Source organism: Venturia canescens, chromosome 2, assembly GCF_019457755.1.
Source record: "Venturia canescens isolate UGA chromosome 2, ASM1945775v1, whole genome shotgun sequence".
NCBI classification, from domain to species: Eukaryota; Metazoa; Arthropoda; class Insecta; order Hymenoptera; family Ichneumonidae; genus Venturia; species Venturia canescens.
The window spans coordinates 17,649,672-17,672,303 of record NC_057422.1 but is presented as its reverse complement, the minus strand read 5'-3'; the positions used below and the strand labels follow the sequence as shown (position 1 = coordinate 17,672,303).

The following is a 22,632-nucleotide window of genomic DNA, read 5'->3' as shown; positions in this document are numbered from 1 at the left end:
CCGAATATACGTCGGGGACAGGAGGAAAAGCTTGGCAGAGTATAGCGCATAAAGGGCATAGCACTTGACAAGCATGTAATTAAGTGTGCCCTCTCGAGCGTGTGCCTCAATTGTCACTCATAGGGGGAACAAGTAAGAACTAGGTACACAGGTAATTGGAGCTTAATTGGAGCCACCTGTTTCATCCTCTAGTACTGCAAAGGCTTTCGACCGTCTCCCTCGGAGCTATGTACTATTGTGTATATTTAGAAATATATAAAAATACGAGACTAACTGTACGAGCATTTTTATTACTTCTTTGGTCGGGTGATTGCATGAACAAGAATAAGCCTGGCATAATCCTGTAAATTTTCGAAAGTTGACGTTTCGACAAGAACATTAATTTGCGGTGCTCTACAAAATATGAAAAAGCGATGAGTTTCTCGGGGTGAGAATAATATTCTGGATGAAAAAAAGTTAAAAAAGACGAAATGTGTAAAACCCGTGTACTTTTTTGGAAGTTGATAAGCTTGGAGTTTTTAAACTGAAGTAAGCTTTTATGATGAATTAAGAAAAGCTCGAATTTTCTTCATTAGTCCGTTCATTCGCGAACCATCGATTCACTGTTAATGAATTATTCCCACACCCACGATTGCTCAGGAGTTAAAAGGTGTATTTTCAAGCTTTTAGAACATCGGAACGTCGTTTTTATTCAACGTCGAAAAAAATTCTATTAAAGTGCATTCTGACAAACGTGGTATTGGACTTAGATCGAGAGCACCAATTTCGTTGGTGAGAAATTCATGCTAAAAACAGGATGTCGAAGAATATTATTGTACGATGTGGAACGAAGATCATCACAAGGAGGGCTGAATGAGGAACTCCCCATAAGCCGCTTCCTCTAAAAAACTTCTAGCTCGGTAACCAGCGTGGGTTACCAGTCCTCACGTGGGTGAATTCTTCTGCAGGATCTCCGCACTCAAACTTGTAAGTTCCCGGGCCGGAAAAGCGAACCGAAAAAAAGACATTGCGATAGTGTAAAGGACTGAAAAGAATGATCGTAGATTCCTAAATATAAAATGAGTATAATAACAAAAAATACGTATTAAACCGTTTTGAAAGAGAACAAATGTATGGAAACTTGTAGCGAAATGTATAAAATAGGTATTCGTGTACGGATATAAAGGGGTATCGATGCGTTAACGGGGTGACGTGAAGCAAAAGTGAAGCCGATACAATGGCGGTCGAAAACGAGCCTAATCCCAGAACCTGTATGCGGTTTGTAACACCCGAGTTTAAGTCCTGCCCTCTTTTATCCCCCTCCCCTTTCTCCTTCTCTTCGCAACATCGTTTTCATCGATCTTTCATAAACAGAGAAGCGTGGTGAGACGAAATTCGCCCAGTGCTGTTACCTTTGATGAGAAACCTCAATTTTGATGAAGGGGATGCGAGCATCGCGAGGAGAGGAAGATGGAGAAAGCACTCATTCAAGTGGACAAGCCTATAGAAACCTTTCAATATTATTTCTATGCAACTCTAATCTCTTTGGTTAAGTAACGTCAACATTATTTCGCCCGTTTTACAATCCAAGTCAGTTGGACAACGGTGAAGGACGTTAAGCAATTTCAAAGCTGGAACAACGCTTGAACCGTCGTGATTCTTTGCACCCCGAATCCGTTCCGCGCAGCGTCGATTCACGTCCGATCTGGCATCGCCATCCGGCCGCTGAATATGTAATTTTGAATCGCCTTTATTCGAACTTTCGATCGTCGTCGGAGCATTCGCTGTTACAGGAACGCTAAAAAGTAAAGTTTTTTCGATTTTTCTCTCGGCGTTCCGAATTCAGTGTCTTTTCTCCCCGAGTATTTCTGACTCCGCCAAGAGCTCTCGACACCTCTCACTTGTTGTTTCACTACAAATCCACGAGAGTGGCAACATTTTGACACTGCTGGAAAGGGGAGTCTTTTAATCGAGCGGCGATTCGTGGTTAGTCGTGTTGGGAAGACTGATTTTCAGAACTAGTGTAAAAGGAGGAGCTAGTGGAGTATAAATACTCGCGTGAATATCGGTATTATGTCTATACTGAAATATAAAAAGTATACACCGGAAGTGGAAAGAGCAACGACACAATAAGATGACGGCGTCCGATCCGAAAGCGCAGGACTTGGAACAGGAAACACGCGATTAATGGGTGAGAATGAATGTCTGCACTTGGAGCACTTGCGAGGCGCGTCAGCCAGCACATCGCGGTAGCAACAAAACCAGCGTCAATAGAATTTCAATAGGAGAAATAGAGTCGAGAAAGCAATTGGAACTGGAGAACCTGTGGAAGGTTCCTGGCCAGAAGGCGACCGTCATGCGATCGAGATCAGTTCACAGACTCCGGACGGGAGGAAACCGTCGCGGAGTTGCTCGAAGGAGCGAGTTTTCCCGTCGAAGCGAGGTATGAAAACGTGGGACGAAGAGAAGCGACTCGTCGTCAGATCGCAAGGTTTGGCGCGGGTGAGGACGTTCGCTTGCGGCTGTGCACATATATCTTTAGCAGCCGCGTGTGTTGTCGCGCCGGCAATTTCTCCGATCTGTGCAGAGCGTGGTCGAGAGGTCGCGAAAGCCGCGCGGCATGCGCAGCGCACGCGTGCGCTTTCGTCGGTTTATCTCCGGATGCGCACGTGTGAAAGGTTCGAGACGCGCATACTTGGATCGAACAATGGCGTCGTTGGTTCCCGCCAACCGGGATGAATCGTGGGACACGCCTATCGCGAGTGTTTCACCCCCGCGGACGTGAAACGGATCGCCCCGGCTTGGGCATCCCGGCCGATCGTTGTGGAGCTGACGGAGTGCCTCTTTCGGCAGTGTTCCACGCTCTCCCCACCAGCGGTCGTTCTTCAGCGCGCGGAAGGTCGAACACCACGCCCATCGGTTAGCTCGCGAAACGAGTTTCAGCGGACGAGGTTGACGTCGGTGTACGTAGTACGTGCGAGACGGGTATTCAGCGGCACGACGCGAGGGGGTGCCTGCCCTACGCGCCGGGCCCGGGAAAGGGAGCCGGGGGTAAAAGGCGGCGTTGTGTTGGGCCACGAGGGATGAGGGTGAGAAAGAGACGCGGAGGCTAAAGGTGACAGAGCTGGAGCGACGCTGCCACTGGGAGGGGAAAAAGATGGAGGGGAATGACGGGGAGGCTGGCACTGAAGAGAGCAAGGGCGAGGGGGGAGGCAAAAGCCGAGTGAGTTAGAAGCGCGGTGCTGGGAGGGGGAAGAAAATGGAAGGGGATGGAAGCAACGCCGGAGTCGGAGAGGGAGAGAGAAAGTTACATTTGCCTCCTACCCACCGAATGCCTTTCCTCTGTCTCACTCACCCGAGTTCCGCTCGCGGACAAGAGAAAGTGAGAGGAGCTGATCGACGAGCGTAAACAAACGAGGGAGAGAGAAACGAAGCACGTCGGATCCTTCTCGCGGCTGTGACTACTGCCCAATGTGCCCCAGAGCGACAACTGTACGAGGAGAGAATCCGAGAATCGTAACGGGGGTGGGGGCTCGTGGATAAAACGAGAGGGGCACGGGGCGGAGGGTAGAACCATGCGTCAGAGAAAGAGAGACAGAGACCGAGACGGGGAACGAGCGAAAGAGATCCAAGGGAACGGAGACGAAGAACGACGACGCCGGCAATCTCGTCCGTCGTGTGGTGGAAGTGCCGGGGCCGCGTATCTCGTGCACCCTCGCGAGCTAAATCCCGCGCGTGTATCCAAGACCAGACTCTGGTGGTCAATCGGGCGCCGCGCACCGCACCGAGCGACGCGTCACTGCACCCCCGGGGTTTTAGTTGCACGTGGCTCTCTTACCAATTGACGCACCGTCGCTCATCGCTCCAACGAGGCGCAATAAATGTTCAAATATTATCGTAAACGCCGATTGCTCCGGAGGCTCTTTCACCAGTGACAAATACCTAGGAGAAGTACCGTTATCGAAAACCGTATCGCTGCTTCTTCAGCGAGTCGGAATTAGCTCAAGTTTACTCGATCGAGCCATCCCGGAAGCCGGAAATCCCGCGAACCGTCATCTCTCAAAGTGCTCTTCGATCGAATTTATTTCGAGAGTGTTATCGGACTGAAGAATTTTTACTTCGCAAGGATTTACATCGCTTCGCGCACCAATATTTCCTGTCGAAAACTAAACTCTCGATGAAAGTGCTTTTTTTTTCGAAGTGATACAGTGTGACGAGTTCTCGAAAATATATGTGCACACGGGAAAACTCTTGATAGTATTTTATCGACAATAATACAAGTCGAAGCTAATTCCTGTGCAAATGTTCAGTTGAAAGGATCCCACTTTCGTCTCGTCTCCCGAATGAAGCTTCGTTTTATCTGTACGATTCCACTTGACCGAGATCTTTGCAATTGAAGCTTTGAGAACGAATCGATACATTATTTGTTTATTTTTCAATTGTGCTTTGTTTTTTACGTGGGGAACAAGAAAAGGTGTCACGCAGATTGCGGATAGTGCTTCTCGCTGGTGACAGGATCCGGCCTGATCACGGCCATTCTCGACACGGTATGTCAACTTTACACTGCATTAGGATTTATCATTAGTCGACTTGCCGATCCCGAATCCTTTTCACTCTTACACGGAAATATTCCACCAGGAAATTCGGTAACTCACTTCAGCCCTGGCACTTAAAATTGGCTCAAAGAACGGCGAGATTCGTTTCTTTTAATTTTCGCTTAACTTAGGTCCGAAATATTTGGTGCTCAGTTTTTAGTTGAATGAGAAAAGTCGATAGAATCGGAACGACTCGAACTCGATACCTTCGCTAGTTTCCACATGGGCAAACGTCCCTGGATGTTCGCTCGTTCAATTTTAGCAACGTCGAGTAAAAAAGTACCTACGATCGTGCGGGGATTAAGACTCCGAACGCTGTTGTGAATTTTGGCTCGTGGACGAAGTTTTTCCGAAATATTCTATTCAGGCTTGCATCGGAAACGTCGCACGCAGGAACGTCCATTTTCCGGTGAAAAAAATCCACCGGAAAGTATACGAAATAGCAGTATTTGAATTGAACAATTATCATGTAAATAGAATCGTCCATTCAACGTTACAGAGCAATTGATCTCGTTTCGTTCCTACATTTTCTCGACAATTTTTCCCAAAGAATTTGATAAATAATTCATTTACGACGACGCCATATTTACAATAGCACAAACTATTTTCGGCGACGAAAAGTGTTGGAAAATCGGATAAATTTTAGTCCGAACGAGCCACGTATCGCTGCAAAGGAAAACGTCAAAGCTGTTGCCATTTCTATAAATCCCCAAATTGCCATCCAAAAGAAACAAATAAGATTTTTCAAATAAGGAATTTTACTCGGCTCTCGAGTCCGTCTTGAACAGAGCAAAACGAACGAGGGACGATTATATTTTTTCATATTGCCTGGAACCAGAAAGAGAAGTGCATTCGAAAGTGCAATGAATCTCTGAGTTTTCTTTACAAGTGCTGTAAGCAATAGTGTTTGAGGTATGAGCTCGAGGGTGAGAATGATATTTTAAGCCGGCATCGAGAATCAGCGGGGGAAGCTTGAGGCATGCACTTCACGCTGACTGCGCTGAGAAAGAGACCGCATATTATATTCGGCATATAATGTACCGATGTTGGTTCGAGGATGAAAACCTTGAGAGTGGATCTTGTATGAGACGGTGTATGTATAACGGATCTTGTGCCGAATAACAACGGGATAATACGGGTAAATCGGATTTTTTGGGTTCCAGTTGTGCGAGCAGATATAGATATACATTTGATATTTATGTGTATAGAAGACTGCGGCGGGCTTCGGTGTGCATGGCCCAGGGTGCCTCGACAAGGGTAGATTTCAATTTGACCGGATTATAAAAGCTGCACTCGTACCGATAGCTTTACCTTTCAAATTCGTTCGACACAAAACCGCAGAATGAAAAAATGAACAAGTCCGTTTAAGCACGTTTTTCACATTAGTTTCATGCACTTCTTTGCTCTCTAATTCGGAAGTAGAAACCTGACGTTGAGTGAGTGTGAAAAAAAATTTCGTCTCTTGATACTTCTCTGAACGAAGTAAAAATGGGAACATTTGTTCTTACGAAAAAATGTGATAGCAGACTCGTTTGCGACAGCGATAGTTTCTTTCCTGGTTTCGTTTGGGAAAGTTTTTCAGTTTTGTGGCGAGACGCATAATAATCGACGTTATTTACCAAGAAACTTTATTCCGGGAGATTCAGAAATTTTTGTCACGATTTTTTGTCTAATTTATTTCCCATTTGCACACTCGGTTTTAGTCCTTGTTCTGCGAACTTTCTTTATGTCCGGGTGTTTTCATTGGTCGACGATATTCATTCTTTCTCTGAGTGAAGTTTAATGAATTTTTTGACTCGATCGAGACTCCATTTTCCATGTATATCTTCGAGACTCTTGTACTCGTGAATTCGTAATGACTTTCGATTGGTGCTTTATTATAAGGTCATAAATCATACGGTAGTGAAGAAATTTTCATGGAACGAAACTTTTTGCAGGATTTGAATCAACGACTTTTTACGAAATTAAGCTACACCGGAAGCCTTACTCGTCGAGCTGGCACGGGAGAACACGACAAAGAAAAATAAGAAGAAATCTGTTTAACATTTTTATTATTATTCAATTGCTGTATTCCTTTGGCGATTTCAATTTGGAATTAGGCGTTCGTAATGCGACGCAGGCATGGAAAAGGAAAAAGTTGGAGTTGAAAAATGGAGCTTGGGAATTTTTGTTCCGATGAATAGAAAATCGTAATAAAAGTCACTCGTAGCAGGTGGAAAGGGGCCAAGGCGAGGAGGGGGCAGGGCAGTCTAGTAGTTGGTAGAAACAGTTTTCCTTTCGTTCCCGTTTGACAAAGTGTTCCGGGCCAGGCGTTGGACAAAAAACTCAGCGTAGTATACGAGAAACTTTATTAGAGGCGATTTGCACAATTTTCCAAGTAAAGAGTCTCCGCTCTCTTGGTATGTTGTATGAGAAATGCAAAACGAGAAGGGAAGAGGAGAGAAATAGACTGAAAGAGACAGAGAAAGAGTCGGAGAATGAGGGTCGGAGTTGCTTTTCGTCGCTAGTCAGGTAATGAAAAGTTCCCTTGAACTGGTGAATGCAAAACTCGTTAACGGGAGCCCCCGCAAAACTCATTACTTTTCTATTTTCTCCTTTATTCTTTCCCCCCTCCCAACCTCGTACACGGTGGACGCTCGAGATATAAAATCGCGTGGCACGGAGAAAGAGAGAGGAAACGCGCAAAGAGGAAGCGAAAATACGAGAACGAACTCTACCGACGCGAGTGAAAATTCTTCCTCCCCTGAGCGACGTCTCATTTTCATATTTTTTCCTCTCATTTACTCTCTTTTTCTCTCCCTCTCACGACTTTCTCTCTTCCTTTGCCACGAGGTTAAAACCTCCTCTTCATGTATTTCTCGTTATAATCTCTGCTGTACACACACGCAAATCACACCCGAGCCGGGAACGTAGACAAAACTTTTTTACTAGGCGATTAGCATGAAAAGAAGAAACTGCAAAACGCATGTTTCGCATAATGGATAAGTTTGTGTTTAGGCTGCTGACTTGACAAACACGTGTCCTATTTATCGCTTACTTTTTTCTCGCTTATCACGACCCGCATTTAAATGCGCACGTTTTTCGGCTCTCCTTATTCGACTTTTAAGCCCAAGTCCGCAAAGCGGACGTGGAATAGTCAAAATAATGACTCGGCTTTTAGAATCTTCGACATATTTCGTCGATATTTCCTCGTTAATCGAGCCCGTTAATCGTGAACGTTTCTTCAAATGAATCGACGAAAATGAAAAATGATAAACTCGTCAAAAAATGGCGCAATCGTAAAAAACCATTAAACTGAGAAAGTGAATTTTCGGCATCGAACTAACGAAACAGCGAATCGAGAACTTCTTTTTCTGGTTTTCTGGGCGCATTGTTGCCTAAATATTGTCAATGTGCGCCAAATGGCACATTGAAATGATAACGATAGCAACACGTTGTGGTCACTATCAACTATTCACGACACGCGCAAGTTAAAATTTACTGACCAGTATAGAAATTCACTTCAAAGGGCATCGTTAGTTTACAGATGGTCGATCCTGAGTTTAATTGGGTAATAAATGAAATTTCCATACAGCTCAACCGTGTTTAACGAGCTTGCAACTCATCGTCAATTACATCGTGTGATTTCGTATGTATCGTGTGCTTCACCAAATGCAAGAGTACGCGAAACCAACGGAAAATTTCCGCCATCAATGCAACATTTGTTACACAATTTATATGTTAATGCTAGAACTATTTTTCTGTGCGTCGGATCCCGATCAACAGGAGGAATTTATCCAATTCATTAAGAGCCCACAAATTTGATTTTCGTTGACTTTGAATTATTATTCCGGTGATCGAGCGATTTAGGAGGCAACAATTGCGTCAATTTTCAATTCTCATTTATGAACGTAGATGAATTATTATCGATCAACTATTAAAAGTCGAATAACTCAGCCTTGAACTCTGTTTTTTTCGACATAAACTTCACACTGCTGAATAAATAATAACGCGAATAATCTCTTCAGGATAAAACCTTCCTCGCATGCGGTAGGCGATTTTGATTGTCTGTTTTTTCCCCCAAAGCGAAAGGCTAGTCTCATGATAAAGTCGCTTCCCGTAAATGTCTGATAATAAATCAGTGGGGATGGTTGAAAAACGTCGGTTCAAGGAGAGAAATAGTACCCGTGCAAGAGCAATAAAAATATTTAATTCAATGACATCCGACCGCTTTTAATGATATTTCAAGTATATATTCATGCTTAAAAGTCGAAATTGACGACATCCGGAAACGAGGAATTTCTCATCATAAATTCGCTAAAGCGAAGCGATAATTGCCAGCAAGTAAATTACACTGAAAGGATCGGAATCGCACTTTTTTAACGTTTCATGGAGACAAATAACCGTTTTACAACGAGCATTTATTTTGAATGTTTCAGCACTGTGTTAGCGTGGCCGGAGGTGGCGGCGGCGGAGGTGGCGTCGCAGGCGGAGGCGGTGGACGATTGAGTCTGCACTTGCGACCTTGTGGGGCCGGTGGCGGAGTATCGGGGACCGGAAGTGACGGAGTTTCGGATTACCCGCCGAGCGCTGCGGCTGTTAGAAGCAGGGAGGTGGCCGCGGCGGCCCTGCACGCGGCAAGGACCCTGTTGGGCACGGGGGTGGCCAACCCTTGCTCGCCCACCCCCGAGCCGCCCTTTTGGAAAATGCCGCATAAAGGTTCGCACACTTCTAAAGAAATTTTTCTCAATTATTCCGACAATTATTTCGTTGCGTAGTTAGCTTTTGTAGGCGAAAATGACGCATCGTGTAATTGCAATCCTTCGAGAAACGTTCAACTTCAAAGAATCATCGATAAACGGTTCTCTCGATTCTATAGAAGCCCGTGAAAAGCTTCAGTATCTTCCGGAGTGCATTTTTTCAAACTTCTAACGCGTTGGGACATGGATTTTGGCGTCGTCAGGAGCACTTGCATTTTTTTGTACGGAGTTGTTTGTGTTAGATCGAATGGAATCGTTGAGGTGGGAAACAGAATAATAATTTCGAGAATCACAGCTTTATATGAATCCTAAAAAATGAGGCTCCTAAGAATATCGATCAAAGTCCATTAGAAAATGTGTAGATCGTCAATTTCAAAGAGCTCAAAGAGAAGGCTCGGTCCATCCGTTCCTCAAACGCAAGTTACGCTAAATAAATGACTGTCAAATTAGTGAATTATGAATAGGGAATAATAGATTTCGCCCCTGCAAATCGTCTCACTTTCACGAGAAATGGCTGGTCCCCGTGAATTCCAGAACTCATCACTAAGATCGCTGTCAGCTGGTCGAGGACCCCAACTTTCCGGTGAATGCACACAGCGAATAGAAAGAGTATCAATTCGAAGGAACCCCCTAGCGATGCGCATCTAGCTGCTTATTTCTCTCCCGCGCAAAAACTTTTTCATCTTCCAAGAGAGCCATAAATAAACTCTATCTCGTTTGATATATCGAGAGTCCAATTCGGTCGTAGTGATCAATGTACGAGGGCTTGAATTTACTTTCGTATCCGCTATCTTGATACAAAAGGGTAGGGTCCGAAAAGGCCGTCTATTTTCGCATCGTGTTCCATTGTGGATTAACCGTGATCGTTGCATGATCGTGTACTAATTTATCGAAAGTTCTTTGCTACGTAGTTCCGGCCCATTTGTGGACAAAGCCCGATTCTTCTGATTGCACCTCTTTGCAGTTTACATCGAAGCAATAATATCTGGTCGAACACGGACTGTCGTGTTCGAAAAAAAAAAAAAAAAATAGAAAAAAGTGTGCATACGAACGAATGCAAATGGCCAGTATTCTCGAACCAAACTCTTGAATCATCGTTATCTGAGAAAAAAAATGTTGATTCAATAGCAATTGATGTTGTTGGAAGAGCTTTCTTCGTTCACCTACAATGTTTGTAAGCGTTGTAATAGTTTAAGGATTTGTATTTGCTCGCCTAGATCCATAAAGTGGATGGAAAGAGAAACCGTTTGGGAAGATTTAAGTTATTCGAAGAGAATTAGTCGCTCCCGAGTCGCCGAGCCGATCGGACACTGATAACACTATCGTCCAGTACTTTAATATAGATATATCCTTAACCGTTTAATCGAAGCTTCGACGACATTACGCTTTCCCATGAGCATCTGAGAAAACGTGGCAGACTCGCGTCTCATCCTCTGGCTTTTCTTTTTCTTTGCGTCTCTTCGTCTTCGCGGGACGTTTCTAAGATCGCACTAGGAGGTGGCCGTCAAGAATATACCGAGAGTTCGGAGGGAAGCGGCCATTACTAGAAATTTTGCTAAATGAAATGTTTTGACGAATGCGTTGATGGAGGTCGAAACAGACGATAATCTACTGATCAATAAATTGCTATGAATTGTTCTCACCGACGTAGTCGAACTTTCTTTCTATAATGTTAATTTCTTTTCTATAAACTTTTTCTATATAAACATTTTTTTTGAACTTCGTCGCCGCCCCAGTAAATAAAATAAAACACAGAAGGAAAGAAAACCATGAGATTCTAAAAAAACTCATTACACATTTTCGGCAAGAATGAATCTGCAGTTTGATCTAAAACCGCTTTATTCCTTTGATCACGTTTAACCTCGTGATGCTCATGTACTTCATTGGCACCCCGTAATGCCACATTTCCTTCTTCCAATGACTTTGTTTCATCAGTGTAGTTGAATTGTAGAAAAAAATCACAGCTCATCTCATTTACAGCATCATTAAAAAATGGCGAAATAATCGAATGGAACGCCGCGGGCAGTTTTTTCGGCGAATTTAACGAGACAGAAATAACGCTTGATCCAGCGATCTGGTCGTCATGACAGGAGCAAAAGGCTACGATAAGCACACTTTGCCTACATATTCTGCTTTATATTCATTACCTGTATAATTATATCCGTAGAAACGCACGTGTACACACACATATATTTGTGTGTGTACGCGCAAGTGTCTGTGTGTGTATACATAGGGTGTCAGACGATTGGCCGCTAACGAGAAAACTCGACCGAAAAATCGAGCAAGGCTAATGCCGTAATCTCGTCGATTAGAGGCGGGTACCTGTGGGATATACCCTTGGCTCTGGCTCGTCGAAGCCTCATAAAGAATTCAGAATGCTAATTCTCTCGTGCGCTGGTCGCCGTTGCAAACGGCTCATATATTGTATACATATACGTGTTTATAGTAGGGTATCCAACGTCGTTGGAAAAGAAGTAAAAAAGACAACGACACAAATAAAAGAGGCGTACATTTCTTTCTTTCTTGCCGCCCTCGATGGAATAATGTCTACCATCGTCTCTCTTTAACTGCAGCTTTCGCGTATCTCTCGCCTTCTGCTCCTTCCCTCTGCTTTTCTGTCCAACTCTTTATCTCGCCTCGTTTACTTCATATCACAAGAGCCTCGATGCTTAATATCCTTCATTCGGACCGTACGCGAATTATCGGTTGCCTAATTGTGCGTCTTCTTTATGCAAATCCGATCCTTCCTACAAGCTGATTCCTCGGAGTTCCTTCGTACTCGCAGTCGGCATGCGAATCAACATGAGAATTATAAAACTTTTCATTTTCCAGTAGGTTTTATCGAAATATAAATTATTTCTTTCTCAAAATAAAACACGTAGATGATTCAAAAAATTTGTTTGCTTCTCGCCATCGCAACATTTCCCCCAAAAAACTAAATCGTTCGTCACCGTTATTTCAAATAATAAATTCCATTCAAAATTCATTATCATTTCTAACATTCCTATCTGGAACGACCCCCGTATTAAATTTACGAGTCAATCCAGCCAACGCTTCTCAAATCGAAAATAAATTGTTTCTCGACTCAATGTAGATACAGAGCCATGCGAGACGCACGAGTACAAATTGTAGTCTATCTATACGTGCATGAGGATGAAAATGAGAGAGGACAAAAGCTCTATTACGGTACATATTATTATAACTAGACTCACGGTACGGTAGCTGCGGTTGTCCCAGAGGTTACCCTCTGTAACGTGACACCCCCGATTGCTTGGCTTCTCTGTCGCGGCAACAGCCCCTTCATGCCCAAGCGCATGGGTAAGCCACTGCAACAATAAGGGGAAGTACAGAAAAGCACCTTGCATTTGAGCTCAACCGAGTGCTATTAAACAGAAGGGCCTGACATTAGCGATTACAAACGTCGAGTTAAACTCGTTCAGCCCTTTTGCACGCTGAATCCACAAGCTTGTGCGAGCAGACATGCTCGCAATATATTTGTATACACAAATGTGCATACGCACACGTATCAATGCCTGTATAAATGTCTACCAACACGTAGCACATGGCCGTGACGACAGCTTCGAGACAAGCTCGGCCACCCTCCGAGTCATGAATCCACCCTCAAGATCCGTGCGTGTTCTCCACCCTGGCAAACTCTCGTGTGGTCTCCTGTATCACTCGGTGTCGTGTTCCCGGCTACACTCGAGGTAAACGACGACTTTTTCGTCTGCGTTCCGAGTCTTCAACGTGTCATCGAATTTTAAAGGGTCAAACGCAACGATCCGGGGAGTATCGGCTATGCGATTCTCGTTTTAAGACTCACTTCTGGAAAGTTCTCGTTTTCATATTATTCGAATTAGATTCATAAAGCAGCATACCATCGGTGGAAGACTGTTGAACGTTAATCGGAAAACTGAGATTTTCTGATTGAAATTTCTAGTATGATTTTCTGTGTTCGGAGACTCGGCTGCAACCGGTGGGTGTGAATGCGTCACGACGACTCGCCCGAGGTCACACTTTCGAAATTAATCGCGCAGAGTGATTGCCACAGGAATCGTTGGACCTTTGTGCCTCTCGAAACACTCCTATATAATAATAAAAGAATGAAAAAATAAAAATTCATTCTTGCATCCAGCAGAAGAGTGAATTTAGTAAAGATTGAAAGGCTCGCACGACTAAAAATTTTCAAATGGGCCTCACTGAAACGTAAATTAAGAGAAAGTTACAACCACTCTGTTGCAAAGCACTGATGCAATTTCCATGTAACAAAATATGAAAAATTGTTGGTTCACATGAATTTAAAACTCGGTTGCGAATCCTAAATGCTGTGCACGTGACAAGCGAATTTAAATGTCATATGAAGTGTGCTGGCCAACGGATTAAAGTGCGAAATGAGTTTGGAATTGTTGTGTCTCTGTACAGACGAAGGCATTAATTCAGACAAATTTGGGTTCTATAAACCGATGCACTTTCAGGCTATCGAATTACCCTTCACGTGTGCGTTCATCCCATATGAGCGTAGCCTGGGGTCGTTCGTACCCGATCCAAACTCAACACATTCACATTCCCATCGATTATGTGCACATACCTTAATGTTGAGTGCGCACAAGTTACTCAAGTATTCGAGTTTAAGGAGGGCTAAGTTGCCGCGGGAACAGGAGAGAAAAATGAGAGAGAGAGAGAGAAACAGCATCCGAACCCTTCGATCAAAAAAATTTCGACGATTCAGGAGATCGACAATGGCGGTTGTGGTACGCAACGGCACGCGCCTATACCCCATAAAAAGAGACCCTTCGGCATGCCGCATGCTTTTTCGTTCATGCTTCACGGTTCGTACACGTCTGATTTCCTCTCTCTCTCTCTCTCAACTTCTTTTTATTTCTTCTCTTTCCTCTTCACGCTGGAAAAGCCTGCTACTGTTCACCCACAGTGCAATACACAACGCTCCTTTTTTTACGGCCTTGTTCCACCAGTACATAACGCCCCGTGCAGAATTCCTGCCGTGCGAGCGAACCCCCCGCGGCTTCGAGAATCAAACGCCCCCACCGATTCACGAGAGGGCACTTAATACTTCGTGCCCCACTACGAGATTCGTTAATGGCTATGAGAGAAAAAGCATCGCCTCGTGTGTGAGCCAAAGCCGCAATGGAATTTGCGGGTGGCACGAGCCAGCAACGCGCCCCACCTTCCCTCTCGAATGGACGATTTACAATTTAAGTCTGCGTCTTTTAAGCCGAGGGGAAAAAGTTGACGACGAGAGGCATCAGTACTGCTAGTGAAAAATCATTGTCGAAAACATCTCCGCATATTTGTTCCTAAAAATATCACAGTTCTCGAACCGAGTTGAAACAATTCTCAGTTTACCGTTCAATTGCATTAAAATAGAATTTTCACATCTCAACGAATTTTCATTTGTATCAACGGAATACGATGTCGTCTCATCGCTTGAGGTCCGCACGTCTTCTTAGTATTTCATCTTCTTTATTACAAAGCACGATCGTTCCCAGGAAACATAAGATCTTCATTTTAGTAACAAGACAAATACATCCACATACAGGAGGAGGAAACCGCAACAATATTATTTACTAAAATATGCTTGCTCAAATATATAATCAAAATAGAGAAAAAATAAAAGAAAGACACCAATATATCCACACTCGTATCTATTTATGTTCTGCTGTTAAACTACGAGCCAATATTTACACAGGCCAATTTTCAAATCCATTTTTCGGCTAACGATTTTTCTTTCAAACTTTTTTAGCTCAATTCGTTGGCTAGTTCCACACCGTGCTGTGACGACGATTACATAACCCAGGTCAAAGATAACTAGCGTACGGGTTGTATATATATGTATATAAATAGTCATATATATATGAAGAGATTACCTGCTCGAATGTGTTCCATAGGAAGGGGGTTGTGACGCCAAGGGTGTAATAAATGTCGAGTGCATCTCTCTCTTCCTCCCTCTGCAACATGCAGCCGGATTATCGCCAGCTAACGATCGTCGCTCAATTATTTTTCACGTACACGCTTAACCCCCTTTCATCCCGCCTTCGTTCCGACATCCACCTCCCCCCGGCCGCCCGCCCCTCTTTTATGTGTACGCTATCCTGTCTCACCCTTTAACTACTTTTTCGGACGTTCAGTATCGCTGTTATACAGAGTATAATTGCGTGGCGTGCGTTGATAGAGTCACGGAGATTAACAGCGAATTATTCAAGCTACGACGAGCTGTAAATAACTGATGAATATAGTATATTTCGTGTCCTTTATATACGCTCGCACAGCTTGCACATCGACGAGTGGGTATTTTCATCGAACCCTCCAAATATCGAGGTCGAAACTCGTATTTTTTCTACTGACGATTCTTCAGTTGTTTTTAAACAAACGATCTGTCAGGCTTGATTTTCTGGGCAGTTGGACTTTGATGAAGATTTTTTGAAGGTTTTCTAAAAAATGTGATTCGATAGGGTTTCATATTATTTTGATTATTGTTACACTTGTCTGATATTGAGGCGGATCTCAAGACTTGGAAAAGTGGCTGGTTTGCTCACAATTGGGTAAACACACAGATTGGGAAAATCGAATCTGTAAGTGATCGAACTTACAAGATTCTTAATAATGATTCATTCGATAATAAATCTGTCAAATTTTTCTCTTCATTAAATGGGACTCTTGGAAACCAGGAAACTTTGTCAGTGAAAATAAAAGTTGCGAATCTCTGATGTCTTAAGGTGTTCAATTAACTCGGTGGGTTTCAAGGGCTTGATAAAACTACGAGTTTAGAGAGAATATATGTCACTGCGTGTTCTCAGTTCTCGCCACTCGAGAAGGCTACGTCGCCATAATGAACAGTAATAGAGCTTGCAGCATTCACTGCTCAGAGGAACCCTGGAAACTTCGTGTAATGCATGCACATACGTCATCTGCGTGGCGTAACTTACGAAAGGGAAATTTTGAAGTGTCGAGATAACGCCCCTGCTCGTACACCTGATAGAAATATCGCAGTAACGACGTTCAACTCTCTGATACCCCCTCGACATCATTGGAGGAAGCTTCAAGTAGCACACGAATGCAAAATACAGACACGCATATCAGAGACGAATATACATTCTTTGTGTACGTGTTTCACAGTTGCGAGGGGTGACAGAGCATTGAATTTGTCACTCGAACACAAGGACGCCGTTCAACCACGTTTCAACTCATTAGAAAATGTCTACCTCTCCTGAAACGTTTGATGTTGCTGCAGTGGAAAATCAAAATGAATGTATACGAGTGCTCCAAGAGTGTATAATGCTTTACAAAAAAAGTTTAACTATGAGCGACGTTTACGGTTAATCATAATCGGATAATGGTTCACACAATTACTTTCTGCAAGTGGAAATCGGTTCATTGTGTCCTGACCGAAAGACCGTCGCGAAGGGACGGGTTATCGGACCAAAAAGAGCTGAACTCCAATTCGATACTTTTACAACAAGTTAACAATAAGTTTATTTGAGAAGTTACAAATTCGAGGTTTTATTGCCTCGAAAGCAGTCGTTACAAATCTCGTCAAAGACCACTGATCTTCGGTTGATCTATAATTTCATAGATTCGGGGGTTTTCCTCCTCTCATGCCAATGTAGCCTAGATTTCCTTCTGGAAGTTTCGCTGTTGCCATCGAGGCTCGTTCGGGAGCGTTTAATTTTAATATTCTTTATTTTATGAGTGGGATTTACGGGCACGGCAATTCTAATGTTTTTTTATTTGTGCACGGAGTAAATTATTTGCTATTCTTTCGCAAAATTTCGAGGATTTGCAAGTTTTCGAGGTTTTTAGAGACCATTTCGGAAACGTGGGACGATGCCAAAAGTGCTTTTGTTCCGGATCGTCTTTGTTTTCAATAATTCACGATTCCCGAAGGGTTCCGTAGGTGGCAATATTTCCACGAGTTTTTGTTTATAAACAGGGAGTGCGCGTATGAGTTTCAATCACGATTCGTCTGCTTTGTTGCGCGAAATTCGATGCGACACATTGTCATGAGAAAATAGCGATCTCAAAACGAGGGACGGAGAGGAGGCCCGAGAGAAGGAAGGATTGTGTCATCCGATGGCAAATCAAAAGAGTCGGCTAGAGTCCTGTTATGGATAGGAGATGCGATAACGAGGTAGGATAAACGAAAAGGAAGAATGCGGGGAGTGGTGCGAATAGAATCGAGGATCGGGATCGATCGATCATTTGCAGAGTCGTAAAAGAAGTGACGGAGCGTGTGGATGTTTGGAGCCACGGTTTTCTGCTTATGAAAAGGAGCAGGCAGAGTACGCGCGCGGAAAGCAAACAACAAGAATCCTCCGGCGCCGCGTCTTCGTCTATTCTTTTGTTTTATTTTCTCATTCCCATGAGCAGTTGCATTCTCCAACAGGAAATAAAAGATCCCGTCGCTTATTACGAGAATCTCGCTCGAAGACGGAGCATAAAGGCGAGCAGGGTCGAGGACACCGGGACGAAAAATACCGGGGAAAGACGTAGAAAGAGAGGAATCGAGATCTAATTATTCGAATGCCATTATATCGTGAGGGTATCGTCAACAGATATATGTCCCCGCATATTTATACGTGCCCGGCCCTCGTGACGTAAACTTCAAACCTGCAGCGCCATCGACGGTACAGAACCCCGACAGGAACGCTTCCGAATTAGAGAGCGCATTATCCGCTCCGAATCGTGTTTTGTTTCCATTATCGAATAACGATTAATGGCACGTTACGTGAATGCGTACGGATGAAGCGAAAGAGGGAAAGAGAAGCCGAGATATCGAGAGGTATACCTGTACATTATCAGTGGATATACAAATACATGTGCCGATGTATATATGCGTTTGTATGCATATACGAATGCAGCTGTACAGAGGGAGAGGAGGAATGAGAGAGCGAAAGGAAGTGAGGTTGGTAGAAATGGCCGACGGTATGGCAGAACGAGGAGGGCTGGATAATGCCAATCGCCTCGCCGAACGCGCGTGACTGCGTCCACCGACCACATCGATCGGTATATCGCGATGCTTTTACGGCTATCGATGCCGATATGCTCTCTCGCTGCTCTCGAATCGTACAAAACACATTTGCTCCCACACTCTTTGTCCCTTTTTCGGTTTCGTGTCTGTGTATGCGAGCAGCTCTCCTCCTCCTCGTCCCCCTCGAATCTCTCTGGTGCCTCGCCCCTTTCTCTCTCTCTCTCTCTCTCTGGGAAGTACACTACCCTTTCTGTATATGCGATCGCACATTCGGTGCAATTCCAATAGTCCAAATCACTGACTCCTGCCTCTCGTATGCTGATTCTCTCCATCGTGGCTAAAGGCGTTTGTGTATACACGCATTTCCCAAATTGACGAACGGATCAGAGTGATTATGGATCATTTCCGAGCGTAAACTGTAATTGATAGGGAATTCCTTTGATTCTGTATTTTTATGGCTTTTTTCACCTCTTCGGCTATATCGAAATTATACATTTTCGGTGTCGTCTCCCTTGTGGAATTAGGCTTCTCGAAATATTTGCTGAATTGCGGTCCTGATGATAATCGCTTTTTGAAACGTCTCTTCAGGGTTTTTCCTCACTCGGCGACATTGTGCTACTAATTGTCTCTGTTCTCTCGTAACTAAAATAATTAGTATCAGTTAAAAGCAAACGGTGAAGTGTACAGAATTTAGGGCTGGGGAAATCGAGTAGGAATTCTCGGTAATTCTGTCGTTCATTTCGATCCCGTCGACGCGAGTGTGAGTACGAATTCGCGGAGCTGTGGAGACCGAGAGCAAACGTTTTCTTTCATTTTTATTTTCTCTTTATTTTTTTCATTTTCAAACTGAAAGAACTCACTCAGTTTTAAAATGAAAGACGAACGAACGCGGATGAAGCGAATAAGCGATACGTTTTTTAGAGTCGTTTCGATTCTCTCTCCATGCTGGAGACCCAAACGAGGCTAGCGAGCCACTGTCTCAACAGAATCAGTGAAAATTTTAATCACCGACGAGCATAAGAATCGCCGACACGAGTGTGCCCAATAGCAATTGTTTTCACGTCTTCCACCAGAGGGGGTTGGATAACCAAAATGCTTAATTCATCCGAGGGTCCTCTGTAGACAAATTTGTGAATTATGTACGTGTAAAACGAGTCGCGGCGTCTCGCGTATCGAAGGAATGGCGCTGAAGGGTTGTGAGGGGTTGTTTGCTCGCGCATGAAGACTCTCTTCTGAGAGGGGGCCGAATGACGCCAACGTTGAGGTTCCCATGTACCTCCTTCGTGTACATATACCTACGCTAGTTATGTATTATATGTACATGCACGCTGCTTCTCTTGCTCCTCATCAACCCTTGCTTTAGATGAGGGAGGAAGTGTGTGCTGGCGGCAGGAAGGCAACGAGCCTCTACCAAGTGAGCTTGGGAAAGAGTAGCGGGAGGGAGAGAGAGAGAGAGAGAGAGAAAAAAAAAGAAATTGCAAAGAGCTGCAGAGAGAGTGAGAGGGCGTCGCGACATCCCGCACCCCGACAGGATGGGATTTAATCTGTGTCCCGTTTCACGCTCAGTCAAGTGGAACCTTTTTGCCTCACTTTGTGGCGCATGACTCGCTTTTGCCCTGATCGTCGCGTAGATTAACGTGAAATTATAAATAAAAAAATGTGTGCCATGCATATATGTGTGGTATGAACGAGCTGTGGCTTTAAAAATAAAATAAAATATATTGAGGTGTGTCACTGCAGGGCATCGCGTTTTCTACGGAGCGTTCTCGAAAATCTTTAGCTTATGTGGAAAACAAAAGATCTCGAAGGGGAAACAGTGCCAAGAAATACGGAGCCGAAAGAATTATCGCTTAATTCTTGATTCTTTACTTTTTTATTTCCATTTTGATAGATCTCTGTGACTTTTGATATTGCAATTGTTTCCAAATGTTTTTCGACCGAAAATTAAATTTATTATAGTACTGTACGTTGAATTGTATTCGCGAATTCGGTATTTTACAGGGGATCAATTTTTCAAGTAGAATTACATTGGAAAGGAGTCTCTAGGACCACGATTTTCAGAGTTTTGGGTGAATAAGGTAAATTCCATAAATACGACGGTGCAATCAAATGAAGAGCGTGAGTTTATCATTGTTTAGGACGTCGATCTATCATCGTTAACGATCTTTTAAAATTAAACGATTGCGAGAAAAATTTCACGCTCATTCCATCTCCGATGCTCGCATGACGAACGATATTTGGAATGCGAGCATTCTCAGAGAGCAGATGACACTGGTAAACCTTTTTACGAGTTCCCTGGCCCCAGGAACTTGAGATTTCACCGTCGTTGTTGGTGTTGTTACAACGAGAACTTATTCGTGTCGATTCATTTTTATTCAAATTAGGGTTGATCATTTTTGCACGTATTTTTTTATCCTGATGAACAATTAAGCCGTGAGCTCTTCAAGTCTTTTCCGGAAAACTCTTTTATACCCGTTTTCCGAATCAAATAGAATATTCAGGTTCACACTAACGTTCGAATTGACATCAAATTTAAAAAGGTTCAATCGACTGCTGTCAAATCAATTGACCAGACATCATTTGGCTCATTAGATACTGAAATATCTGAAAATTGTTAGTTGAAATCGAGGGAGGCATAAAATTGATCTTTGAAACGAATTTTATTGAGAAACCAACGACTCTGATAGGGTTGAATCTTTTAATTTGGCTGGTAGGATTCATTTAGTAAACTAATTTTTCCAAATTTTAATTTCAATATTTGCTTTTCAATATTTTTTTACATGTAAGATTCTTTTGAAGCATTCAAAAAGTTGAGGCGGTCCAGTTGAATCAAATGACGGATTCTTTAGAAAACTCTGAAAGGAGTGTATACGAGGTGTCGATGAATTCTTCGAATGTTATTATTCCATAAAGTGCACAGTTGGAGGGCAAAAATTAATCATTTTTTACCCATCTCCGAGTAATGCACATTGAATTCATGACTTTCGTTTCAATCTTGTTCAGTTGAAATGGAAAAGATCAACTGTTTGTTCAGCCCCGCAAAGTGAACATTAATTTGGGAAAATTATACAAAACTCTACCGAATCTCTAGACAATTTTTTTTTAAATTTTAAAACAAATCGCAGGTTATTGGCTTATTATCAAATGATTTTCCATGATTTCGCATAATTTGAAAATTTATCTTCAGCGTCCCATTGCGAGCATAGACAGAATTAATTTTCAAGTAGTTTTTGAAAATTTGACAGAGAGTATTTCGTTTTTCGGATGAGATGCCTAGTCACTTGCAGGTGTTGAGCATATTTTTAGAAATGATTGCTGCCATACAAAAATTTGAAGGTACGGAAGCACTTGGAATGAAGAAATGAGCATTTTTCTGAGATTAAAATCATTCCGAAGCCAGTCCACAATTCTATTTCAGTCCATAAGCTAAATTTCTTAATTTGCATATGTTATTCGCCATCTCCATGATTAATTCATTTCAAGTATTGAAAAGAATGATTTCAAACCGAAATAACGATTAAATAATTACAAATTTTGGAGTCACATAACAAAAACGGTTTCTCGGGTTTGATTTTTTTACAAATTAATGTAGTGATTTTTCATTCCTGATATTTAATAGATATTACTACTGTTACTATGTTTATAGATTACTCCTTTCTTCTCGCGGAGGTGCAGCATCGAGCTGCTTCAGACATTACCCTGCACCGAGGTTCGATACAAAAATTTACTCATATTCATTAATAAACGTTATTACTCTAGTTCAGTAGCTGATTTGAAAGATTTTATTGTCCTCTCTTAGTGTGCATTTCATGTAAAGTTAATACTATTTATCGGTAATGAATCGCTGATGAGTTCCAAGAGCGTCGCATTTGAAAACCCTCGTAAAATTCCTTTGTGTCGATCGTTTTGTGTGTTCATGGCAATTTTATTGTTCCTCTCACGGAAGCCGTTACGTTGTATTCATCTCATCTTTATATACATCTCCGTTCACTGATTATCACCTATTTTTGTAGATGACGAAAATCAATGCGATTTCATTGATCGTCGAGTAGGAACAGTTACGAAAAAAAAAAAAAAAAAAAAAAAAAAAACGAAATACGAATCAATAAAATAGACGAGACTGGCTCGGTTTCTATAAAAAGTGACAGATTTGAAAGACTGGTCAAGCTGTGAGAGCAAGGTCCCAAGAAATCGTTATCTTTGTTATCAATCGTTGAAGCGTCTAGATAGGTCGAGAAAAAGAGAGAGAGCGAGAGAGAGAGAGAGAGAGACGGGTCTCTTTGCCAAACACCGCATATATATGTGTCGCGTGTTCGATCGAGCGAAATCTTTT

At 43.0% G+C, this 22,632-nt stretch overlaps 1 protein-coding gene across 2 annotated transcripts in view; it reads left to right on the top strand.

The window, feature by feature from the left end:
* The first annotated feature begins 9,000 nt into the window (after positions 1 to 9,000).
* toy (twin of eyeless) overlaps positions 9,001 to 22,632 on the top strand; it is a 45,577-nt gene continuing 31,945 nt past the window's right edge. Inside the window, exons 1-2 of one of the 2 annotated variants that reach the window (XM_043412800.1) lie at positions 9,001 to 9,272; positions 21,946 to 22,008. In XM_043412800.1, the coding sequence (XP_043268735.1) occupies positions 9,260 to 9,272; positions 21,946 to 22,008 (76 nt within the window). In that variant the 5' untranslated portion in view covers positions 9,001 to 9,259. The remainder of the gene's footprint in view (positions 9,273 to 21,945; positions 22,009 to 22,632) is intronic. The other variant, XM_043412799.1, reaches the window with a different exon arrangement.